This window comes from Phycodurus eques, chromosome 11, assembly GCF_024500275.1.
Source record: "Phycodurus eques isolate BA_2022a chromosome 11, UOR_Pequ_1.1, whole genome shotgun sequence".
Classification (NCBI taxonomy): Eukaryota; Metazoa; Chordata; class Actinopteri; order Syngnathiformes; family Syngnathidae; genus Phycodurus; species Phycodurus eques.
Window position 1 is genome coordinate 14,776,714 of NC_084535.1, and position 12,247 is coordinate 14,788,960.

Below are 12,247 nucleotides of genomic sequence, written 5' to 3' on the forward strand. Positions count from 1 at the left end.
ACCAACTGTGACAGATGTGAAAGCACAATTACAGTGTAGCATGTTCGCTTAATGGCGTTCCCGGAAGGATTGTTAGCTTCTTTCTTTTTCTCACTTAAAGGGCCCTCCTGGCAGACCTGGGCCCCCTGGCCCTGCTGGACCTCCAGGTGAACCAGTAAGTTTGAAAATCCCTTTTGCGCATTTGCACCGTGAAGGTAAATTTACTAATACAACTCCGGTTTGGGGGTAATTTGAAGTCAGGCTTGCTGTTCACAGCCTAACGTTACCTTCAGGAAGGTGTTGGCATTGATGACAAATAGACAGCCCCCTGCTCCCTCCCCACCCCTGCTGTTTTTGGCTATAATTTTCATATAGTTGGTGTCTGGAACAAGACAGTGATCATGAGGGCTGCTTTTATTTCTTTTTTTTTGCTTTTTTTTTTTTTTTAAATCAAAGCCATGGACATTTTACATTTAAAATGTTTGTTAATATACAGTATTACTGTATAAAGAATCTCAAACCACACTTCTATTTACCATTTGATGTTTGTGATACATTGACAGCAAATAAAAAAAAAAAGTGACATGATATGAAGATGTGAGGATTGTGTTGTCTCGTAACACAATCATTCAAGTGTTTCCTCCAGCCTTGAACATTGAACCAGTAAAAGTGAAACATTAAATGATTTCTGAAGTGTTCATGGTTTTATTCTTCCAAAGCATGGACGAAAAACAGTGTTATTAACTGCAGTCTACAGCATCAAATAAACATCTGAATAGGTTTGTAATACAAAAAATGTACTAGCCTGAAGGTTCCTGTTTTATGTTGTTTTTTTACTTTTTTCCCTAGACCGCACTACCAATTGTTGGAGATATGGGGGCTTTGCTTAAGGTATTTTGCCATTATAATTAATGATAATTACAGCTTTCCAGAAATAAATACATATTTTAGCATCTAAATTTGACGGGCTCATTGTATTGCTCATCTACAAAATGTGTGGCTTGTAGGAGTAGCAGCAATGTAAAGCCCTTGAGTGCCTCCATCAGGCTGTCTGGGATACATTTAGAAATAAATGTATCTCTCCCTGTTTCCAGGCCCACTCATTTATAACCTTCAGAGAGACAACTTCGTGTAAATATTTTCATCATACTACAATATATGGGTCATTTTCATGTAATTTAATCAATAATGGTAGACACTTGTTTTAAAAAATAAATAAATTGTAATTAAGCAGTTTTTTTATGCCGCCTTGGTTTTACACAGGAGAATGTCTCCTATGCTGAAACAGCCACGCTTGAAGTCCGATTTTCAAAACGTTATTGATGATTTCAAATGTTAGGCATTCATAGTAAAGTCAGTCCATATTGACAAGAGCAAATGGTGGTGACCTGTTGAAATACACTTCTGTTTATAAAGACATAAACAGCTTCATAAAATCGTGTGAGTTGCACAATTTACGTGTTGCCCTTCAAACTCCAGATACAAGTACATAAATGATTCTAACTGCTCATTAAAACCATTACAGTACTGTCTTTATACAATCATAATAACGGTACAGACATGCAATAGTTCCGACACTTTCACTAATTTGTACATATTCATCCAAATCTCAGGAATAACACCATTTATTTTGATGCCTGCTATTGTGTGAATGCAAAATGACTGCCTCATCCTCGCACTTCAGCTCACAGAGCCGTCTGGTGTATTGCAACAACATAATGAGGCTCTCCCCAGTGGCATAAACGACAAAGACAGCTTAAGTGACAAAAAAACAAAAACAAACAAACAAACAAAAAAATGACAGTTTGTAAAAGAACCAACAAAAGGAAGTCTGAAGACACTAAGATGCCTGTCCATCCATCCATTTTCAACAACGCTTATCCCGGTTAGGGTCGCGGGGCGGGGGAGCCTATCTCAGCCGACATCGGGCGAAAGGCGGACTACTCCCTGAACTGGTCGCCAGTCAGTCGCAGGGCACATATAGACACGGACAACCATTCGCACTCACATTCACACCGTCACTGAGTGGGAACTGAACCCACGCTGCCTGCACCAAAGTCAGGCGAGTGTACCACTACACCATCAGTGACTTACACTAAGATGCATTTGTGTTATTTTTTATGGAAAAAGCATATTAAACATCCATCCATGTTCTGAGCCGCTTGTCCTCACTAGGGTCACGGGCGTGCTGGAGCCTATCCCAGCTATCATCGGGCAGGAGGCGGGGTACACCCTGAACTGGTTGCCAGCCAATCGCAGGGCACATACAAACAAACAACCAGTCGCACTCACATGCACACTTACGGGCAATTTAGAGACTTCAATTAACCTAGCATGCATGTTTTTGGGATGTGGGAGGAAACCGGAGTGCCCGGAGAAAACCCACGCAGGCACGGGGAAAATATGCAAACTCCACACAGGCGGGGCCTGGTATTGAACCCCGGTCCTCAGAACTGAGAGGCAGACGCTCTAACCAGTCGTTCACCTGTTCCACCGCATATTAAACATCCATCCATCCATTTTCTGAGCCGCTTCTCCTCACGAGGGTCGCGGGCGTGCTGGAGCCTATCCCAGCTGTCATCGGGCAGGAGGCGGGGTACACCCTGAACTGGTTGCCAGCCAATCGCAGGGCACATACAAACAGACAACCATTCGCACTCACATGCACACCTACGGGCAATTTAGAGTCTCCATTTAATGCCTGTTTTTGGGATGTGGGAGGAAACCGGAGTACCCGGAGAAAACCCACGCAGGCACGGGGAGAACATGCAAACTCCACACAGTCGGGGCGAGGGATTGAACCCGGGTCCTCAGAACTGTGAGGCTGACGCTCTCACCAGTCGGTCACCGTGCCGCTGCATATTAAACAATAGGGGGAAAATTCCAAGTATCTAAAAATGTAATTAGCATCTTCAGAAAATATTTTACAAATCATGAAACTTAATTTCGGACACCTAATGGTAAAAATATTCTGGCATTAAAAGTTTGAAAAATATGACTTGAGAATATGTTTTTCTGACAAAAAATTATGACCTTTTGATGGGTAACATCTATCAATAATTAAATCAGTAAAATTTATTGGTATGCAAAGCCAAACTCAGTGGGCAATGTCTTTACCATTATTGATCAAATTATATGAAAATGACCCATTTACTGAACAAACATATACAGGTAAATGCAACACTTTTTTTGCTCACATTTTTCCCAAGACTTTTTAATGTACACAAAAGGCCTATTTAATATATTGTTCACAAATCTTTCAAAATCTGTGTTTGTAAGAATTTCTCCTTTGCCAAGATATCCATCCACCTCAGCTGTCATAACAGCATATCAAGATGCTAATTAGACCGCTTGAATATTGCATGGGTAGTTTTTAGGATGCCCATAAAAAATGCCACTCTAATATGTGCAGTTTTTCGCAAAGCAAATGCCACAGATATCGCACGTTTTCAGGGAGTGTGCAATTGGCATGTTAACTGTAGAAATGTCCACCAGAGCTCTTGCCTATGAAATGAATCTCCCAAGGTGTTTCACAGAATTTGCCGGTACATCCAACCCGACTCACAACAACAGACCAAGTGTAACCTCACCACACCAGCCCAGGACTTTCATATCCTGCATCTTCACCTCCAAGATCATAGGAGACAGGCCACCTGGACAGCTGCTGCAATGACCAGTTCTCATAACCAAGGAATTTCTGCACAAACTGTCAGAAACTGTCTCAGGAAATCTTATCTGCATGGTCGTCATCCTCATTGGGGTCTCGGCCTCACTGCATTTTGTCAGCATAACCGACTTTAGTGGGAAAATGCTCACATTCAATGGCGTCTGGCTCAATAGAGAGCTGTTCTCTTCACAGATAAATCTTGGTTTTCTCTGTACAGGCCAGATGGCAGACACTGTGTATGGCATCGTGTGGGTGATGGCTTTGCTGATGTCTACGTTGTAGATTAAGTGGACCATAGCAGCGGGGGGGGTTATGTTATAGTATGGACAGGCTTATGTTATGGACAATGAAGTGCACGGTATAAGTGCACTTTTGTGATGTCATTTTTATATTCCGTACAGTAAAATTGCACATTTTAAATGTGCCGTTTTATTGTGGGCAGTCTAAGGCACACCTGTGTGAAAATCATGTATGCATGCCCACATGCCACACTTGTGAGCAGTGTGAGATGGATTATCTTGGCAAAAGAGAAGTGCTCACTAACACCAGAGGTGGGTAGTAACGCGCTATATTTACTCCGTTACATTTACTCAAGTAACATGTTCCATAAACTCTACGGTTAGAGCGTCTGCCTCACAGTTCTGAGGACCAGGGTTCAATTCCTGGCCCCGCCTGTGTGGAGTTTGCATGTTCTACCAGTGCCTGCGTGGGTTTTCTCCGGGCACTCTGGTTTCCTCCCACATCCAAAAACATGCATGGTAGGTTAATTGAAGTCTCTAAATTGCCCCTAGGTGTGTACGTGAGTGTGAATAGTTGTTTGTTTATGTGTGCCCTGCGATTGGCTGGCAACCAGTTCAGGGTGTACCCCGGCTCCTGCCCGAAGATAGCTGGGATAGGCTCCAGCACGCCCGCGACGCTTGTGAGGATAAGTGGCTTGGAAAATGAATGGATGGATGGATGCAAGGATCGATACTTTTACTCCGTTACAATGATCGACATGCCGTTCGGTACTTTTATTTATTCATTCTTGCGTGTGCGCGTCTATTTTTAGACTCCATCTTCGACTTCCGCATAGGGTGCCTGTTGCGCCAATCAAACGGGATCACCAATGTCATTTGACTCCAATTCACCAATCAGACGACACAAGGCAGTCACATGACCGCGTACGTAGCCTTCGCGACCCAATCGAAATGACTAATTTTGGGGGGAGGTGGGGACAGCCGGGCTGCTGTTTATTTTACAGATGCCGAAAAACAACAGCTTTATCATGCAGCTCTTTAATTGTGACTGGTCAAACTTGGATAATTCGTCCGACTTCAAATTTGAGAAAACACCTTGCGGTAAGTTGTAGATGTTTCTATTGTCGTTTTGGCAGTGGATATGGCAAAATTAGCCCTGTCCTATGGTGTCGCACACGCACACACAATCACTAAGTCTGTTCAGCAAACAGCTTCTTCATGAAGTCATTTAAGCGAAAAAATAAAATAATGTTTCTGTTGGGCCCAATGTATGTGTTGTTGGTTTTTGGTCAGTTAAATTTTGAAATAGTGGCAGGTGTGGTGTTTTTTTTTAATTTATTTATTTCATTTGATGTTCATGTTCTGATGTAGGAAAAAAAATCTGAAGTTACTCACAAGTTACTCTTTATTTCAGTAGTTTTTTTCATTGCGTACTTTCTTACTCAAGTAAGAAAGTAAATATTCAAGTAAATATTTGAATGACTACTTTTTACTTTTACTTGATTGAGTACAATATTTGGCTACTCTACCCACCTCTGACTTACACTAATTTGTGAACAATATTTAACAGATATAGGCCTTTTGTTTACACACAAAAAGTCTTAGGTCTTTAATGATTCTTTTTTAAGATGATAAAAGATGGGAGCAAAATTAAACGTGTCGACATTATCTGTCAAGTATCGAAGCATCACACCAGTTTCAGGTCAGCAGTGAGGCAAAGCTTTTAAAAAGATTACCAGAATGCAGATAATGAACTACTTGCAGAAACCTAAAATTTTATAACCATAGACTTGTTTTATTTTGAGCGCTTTGGTGTCAGCACTAATGTGGCAATAACAAAAGTTTTAGAAAAATGTCCTGTGTTGCTTCTAAGGTGTAACTGAATTTGTTGGGCCTTTAATTCTCTGATCCCTAAAACCCTGATTATTTTTATTTGATCATTTTCACATCAATCTATTACTTCTTAATCATAAACTGATATTCTTTTCTGATTTAGCATTTTAAAACATAACTGTAGTGCTGCTTGTAATAAATAGCGCAGTATGCCACATTCTGCTGGAAGGTGCAGTCCTTATATATTTAGAATGGATCAGGGAAGGTGATATTTAAAAGTCTCGGCTAAATGTCACAGCCACTGAGTTTGACAAAGTTCACCACTTACCTCGCTGTGAGATGATGTTGTTGGGTTCACATTATTTCTGCTCTGCAGACATTTAAAGAGCACTTTGTCAGATAGGGTCTTGTCCTCCACCCTGGGATGTAACATAACAAAGGGACAAAATACAGTGTTCGGATCAGATTTGATGATATCTTATTTGTGTCGCCACGTTTGCGTCCTTCATCGCCCTCCCTGTGCTGCTAGAACGCCTGCAGTGTTTGCCAGATGAGAGTCTCTGGGCTGACTGGGCAGAAGGGAGAGAAGGGCTCCCCTGGAGTGCTTGGACATGACGGCATGGTGGGAGAAAAGGTACATGTGACTCATTAGTAAGATGGTGTAAACACTTATGACCCCAATCGTGTCACTTTGCATTAAACCCCTAGTTCTACTGTGGATGCACGCTCACATTCAGTTGTCAATGAAAACCCATAAAGTCCACTTCATGAGAAATGTGTATTTTTAACAAAGATAACAATGATGTATATGGATTGGAAATGATAACCGGTTCTTTTTGAGAAGCGGTTCCCAGTAATTTGATTCCTAGGAATTGTTTGTTTACTTGCCTGATGATTCCGCTTAGGGATTCTGCTTGGGAAAAAAAAAAAAAAAGAAAAGAAGAACAAGCACTTTGCTTAAAGTGCCTCATTCGCTGCCAACTTTGGGTTTACATCATGGCAAGAATGATGGAAGAGTGAGGAGGAGAAAACAAATCTTAAGTGTTGAGATGGGATCGCAGGGATGGGATGGGGGGGCGAGCTTGCAAAGCCGCTTTGATGCTCACCTCACTTGGATGTACTTTTGGAGAGGCTCCCCCAAGTCTCTCTGGAGCTAGCAGTTGCTAATAAGTGGGTTTCTGTAATCACAAGGTATTTTGCAAAACAACGTAAAATTGTCCGTTATATAGCAGTTTCTTCTTTGAGGCCATATGCATCCATATTACTGTACAGTACAAAATTACTGTTATGTAGGGTTTTTTTCATGGCCCAAAATGCCCAGTACAGTACAAAGTTATTTTAAATACAGTAAATATAAAAAAGCTTGAAAATGTTTGAAAGATTCACATTTTATCCAAATTTACCATGCAGGTGTGCATGGTCATGGTGACATTGTTGACGTACAGTACTCATCATAGACAAGTCGCTTTCCTGAGCCATGAGGGATTATTAGTGTGCTTAAACAGTTCCAAATCTTTTGCCAAAGGCGAACGGCTTGACCAAAAAAAAACAAAAAAGAAAAAATTTTATAGTACCAAAAATAACATGTTCCAGACTCCAGACACTTGTGTTTTGTACTCCTCAGAGTTAACACCACAGCCATGCCACTCTCTCTCTGCTCTATGTTCAACAGTATGTTTAATGCACATAGGTCATTATTAGATGGATAAATTGGCCTTTATCCTATAAATAATGCCAATCCCTATGTAAAATATCAATGCAGTTGTTTTTGTGCAAATGTAAAGTAAACATAAAAGGGACATTCACAGCGCCCAATAACCAATTTATCATTGGAAACCACTATTGAATAAAAACACATACAGTAGGTACACTTTCCGTCATGGACCATCTTGTAAGTGCACTCAAAATATAATTTACAGCATACAGTAATAACTCTGAACAGACAACTGTATATTTCTGCTGCTTTGTCTAATAACAGCCATTGGTGGGTCCCTGGTTGTGAAACTTTTTTCTTTCTTTCTTATAACACAACAACAATATTTGGACTTACATGGTTGCTTGAAATTATCCAGTATATTCCTGCTTGTGTGTTGTGTGTGTGTGTGTGTGTGTGTGTGTGTGTCTTCTAAACAGGGGGATCCAGGTGTAAGAGGTCCAATGGGGAATCCTGGGAAAGAAGGCCCAAAGGTTGGATGGCCATAACAACATATATAGTACATGGCATGTAACTTTAGATTTCCAAAATGTCTTGTAGCCTAACTAGCAGTATAGAGAAATTCATCTTTTGTACTCTGATATGGGCTTGCAGCAAAAGTTGTTGCTATGGATACTATGTTGCTCCACATTAAGACAAAGGACCAGTTTCTAGCTGTGAGGTATAACTGAGTGAGACATTGAGACAAGTTTCCATGATATTTTGTTGTATTGTCATGCCAGACAACCACTATATATATGTAAAACATAACATTTCTACCCAAAACCATCCAAACCCACAGGGAGTGAAAGGAGAGAGAGGCTTCTCTGGCCCCACAGGAGATAAGGGCGATGAGGTGAGTGCATAAAAGTGGAAGAAGTTGGCACAAAGTTGACATTCACTTATTCTAATGCCAAATCGGATGACCTTTTTAATCTCAGCGGCGTATCAAAACTCTTTGACGCTGCAAGGGCACTATTCCCCATCGTTTTCCCTCCGAGGTGATGCTTTATAAGGAACTGTAAGGAAAGGAACTGGTGTGTGCTGATTTTTAAAAAAGCAAGACAGTCTAGAGCAACCATGGGACCTGCATTTCCCTAATATTGCAACCCTTCATCACTTAGGTCAACCTTAGGCATTGAGCCACACTGGCTGGATTTGAGATCTTACCCAATAAACTAATTCTCTATGGCTCATCTCCTCTGGTTTTTTAAGCTTGAAGAATGTGTCTGTGAAAATATTTTTGCTTCCTCTGAAATCTAACGCACAGTCTTTGTTTAATAAAGTAAGGATTAAAGTCATTAAAAGTTTTTGCTACTGATAGAATGCTGGAAAACATTGTAAGACGTCAAATAAACATGCCAACATTATCATTTGGATCAGTAAATGCTACCCTTCTCGTTTGCTTTAAATGTCAGTTGATGGAAAAATGTGTAAAAAGGTAATCTATTTGAGTAGCAATGTGAAGGAACTTCAAAACATCATACAAACTATTTTATTGGAAAACTCGCTTGTAAAAAGGAGGATTATGGCTCTGTTATTGCCTTGGTGTCTCTACATTACTTTTGTTAGTGGACATTTTTCTCCAACAATATGTGACTGGGCATACCCCAAAGTGGAGTGTTAAAGCAGTAAGTCAAAGTCTTTATTTCAATAAAGTATTTGAGAAAAACTGGGAATATAAAGCACTATTAATGAGTAGGGAGAATAATCTTTAACAAAGTACCAAAATAAAAGACTAATAAACATTAAAGGTCTATTGAGGAGGAGGGAAAATAGTATTTATAAAGTACAAAAAACAAACAACATAAAGCATTACTTACAAGAAAAAAAAATACAAATCAACAAAGTTTAAACAAGCAGTGACTAAACGAGGAAGAAGTTGAGCAATGAGGGATAAAATGAAAGCAGCAGAACTTACTGGGACAAATAAAGACCACAAAAAAAACCATCCAACTTGCAGCCAAATCCAAAATGGGAGTGAGACAGAAAGCAGCACAGCAAATGGCAAAGACCAAGGAGCGATCTGGTGCCTAGTGGTGAGAGGCTTGAGGATGGAAACATGTAAAACTGGGTGGAGCTTGTGGGAAGAGAGAAATTGGAGTCTTGCATACCAGGGATTGATGTGGTTTTGAAAGGTCCGATGAACCTGGGGGGCATCAGATTCCAAGTCCCGGAAAAATCGCCACACTCTTTGTCCTGGTCTATAGTGTGGAGCAAGAGTCCAGTGACGATCGACAAGCTGCCGGTTGCAGATAGCCATGCGGGCAATGGGGAAAGTGGGTGAGGCCTTGGTTGGCCCGCTCTGTCTGGCCATTGGTCTGGGGGTAGTATCCCAAATAGAGGCAAACTGAGCCCCCCAGGGCATTGCATACTATGGAGCCAAACTGGGGACCTCTGTTGGAGACCACATCACAGGAGATGCCATAGACCCAAAACGCGTAGAGTACCAGGAACTCGACAGTCTCTAACACAGACGGGAGCTTCAGCAAGGCGCCATCTTTGAAAAACAGTCAACAATTATAAGAATAACTGTATTTCCTCTCAAAGGAGGTAGGCCTTTAACAAATGTGCGATGTGGAACCATGGGCTGGATAGCATGGGAAGAGGACACAAAAGATCAGCAGGCGCCCTAGTGCAGACGGAGCAGGCTGCAATAAGTTGCTTGGCATCTAGAAGAAGAGGAGGCCACCAATAGCATTGCTACGCAATCTAAAACCTCAGATCGTAGGTCGGAGTGACGTACAGTCAAAAGGGCAGCCACTCGGGAATGAAGTCTTCACAAATGCATTCAAAACGCTCTTCTTCAACTCGGCCATGATAGTCTCTGGCAGTGTGTCATCGGAAGGTGGAGAATAAAGTCTGGAGAGGGCAGGTAGATAAGTGAGAAATCAAACCTGGCGAGGAATAGACCCCACTTTGGATGATGGGAATTATTTCTCCGGGTGGAGCGGACATAGGAAAAGTTCTTGTGGTCCGTCCAAACAGTGAACGTGTGAGTACAACTGTCCAAACAGTGCCTCCACTCCTGCAGAGCTGGAACTAAGGCCAGTAAGTCATTGTTGCAAATGTTGTAGTTCTTTCAGCTGGACTCAGGCCATGAGAAAAGAAGGGGCAGGAGTGCAGATTCTTGTCAAAGGGGGATCTTTGAGAGAGTACTGCTCACACTCTGAAATCGGGGGCGTCAACCTCAAAAAGATATTGGAGACTGGAATCAGAACAGGTGCGGAAGTAAACACCTGTTTCAAAATATTGAATGCAGAGTCAGTCTCTGGGGTCTGCCTATATAGTGTAGGAATGGGCCAATCAACCACAGCCTGAATCTTGGCTAGATCAGCCTTCTCCAAAATGAACACCAAAAAAGGGCATGAAAAGACCATTTCTCGGCCTTTACAAAAACAAGGGTCTCTTGGAGCCATTGTAAAACTAGCCTGATGTGTTAAACATGTTCCTGGAGAGATTTGGAGAAGATTATTCATGTCATCGTGGTATCAAATACAAAACGACATTTACTCAACGTTGGAAAATTACGGGGGCATTAGTGAAGCCAAAGGGCATAACTAAATATTTTAGAAGCCCCATCAGGGTGTTGTAAAGGCAGTCTTCGATTTATATCCTTCCTTTATGCATACCAAGTGATAGGCATTATGGAGGTCCAATTTGATGAAGATATACCAGAGTGATTGTGAGTGAGTGGAGTAAAGGTGGCATCTTTAAGAGGCAGCGGTTACCTATCCTTGATGGGGATTTCATTAAGGCTGCAGTAATCAATGCAAAGTGTATCCTTAGGTCTAGAACCTCCAGCTTGTGTTTGGGTTTTGGATTTCTTTTGTTCAGATAAAACAATTTTTTTTTGAACGGGTTGTATCCTTATTGACAAAGAAATAAGCCTATCCTAACTGGAGAGGAAGATGGGTAAATTAGACCCGCAGCGAGAGATGAAATGTTCTCTTCCAGCATGTTTCTTTCTGGTTTGGTGAAGTTGTAAAGCTTTGAAGATGCTAAACAGTAAACCGGGAGCAGATTAATGATACAGTTATCAGGACGATAAAGGAGCAAGTAAAGAGCCCGATCCTTACGAAACACAATGTAAATCAGAATCAGAATCATCTTTATTTGCCAAGTATGTCCAAAAAACGCACAAGGAATTTGTCTCCTGTAGTTGGAGCCACTCTAGTCCGACAACAGACAGTCAACTGACAGAGAACACTTTGAGACATAGACACACAAAAAAACAGTCACTGAGCAATAAAGGGTTAATAGCTATCTGGTAATGCCGGTACATTATTATTATTATTATTATTTTTTTTGACAATTGTGCAAAAGATGCAGAGTCCTCTAGCACTTAGAGCAGTTCGAATGACTAATATTGCAATAGTCCGGTGCAATGACCATTGTGCGAAGGGCGCCGAGACTTCAAGGAGTGTATGCAGTTTATCATAATACTCGGGACAGCAGATAAGTCAGTAGACTCAACAGATTTAGTGCCTGTGGAGGAAGCGGAAGTAACAGCCGAACAAAGACATATGAGTGACAATATATACTCTATCTAGTGAGGCCAGGTTTGGAACAGTCAGTTTGCGGATTGTGTAATTTGAGCCAGGTGACATCGAGGACAACAGGAGCTGACTGAAAGGGAATGATGAAAATGTATCCGTTTTAAGAAAACAAACTGACAGAAGATGAACATCTAAAGCATCAACCTCCTTGGGTTTTCGATAATTTTAGCAGAGCAATGAGATAACGTTAAACAAATCTGAGTCCATAAGACTCCCTTGAGTCTACCAACATCAGAAAAGGAATCTCCACAGCGAAGAGTTGAAGTCGTCTGATAGA

General features: G+C 41.3%; 1 protein-coding gene across 3 annotated transcripts in view; it reads left to right on the forward strand.

Annotated features, from left to right (window-relative positions):
* The window catches only part of LOC133410161 (collagen alpha-1(XIX) chain), a 129,925-nt gene that overhangs the window by 83,770 nt on the left and 33,908 nt on the right, over nucleotides 1-12,247 (forward strand). For 2 of the 3 annotated variants that reach the window (XM_061690959.1, XM_061690961.1), the window contains exons 28-32: nucleotides 101-154; nucleotides 829-870; nucleotides 6,248-6,352; nucleotides 7,852-7,905; nucleotides 8,214-8,267. In XM_061690959.1, the coding sequence (XP_061546943.1) occupies nucleotides 101-154; nucleotides 829-870; nucleotides 6,248-6,352; nucleotides 7,852-7,905; nucleotides 8,214-8,267 (309 nt within the window). The remainder of the gene's footprint in view (nucleotides 1-100; nucleotides 155-828; nucleotides 871-6,247; nucleotides 6,353-7,851; nucleotides 7,906-8,213; nucleotides 8,268-12,247) is intronic. The other variant, XM_061690960.1, reaches the window with a different exon arrangement.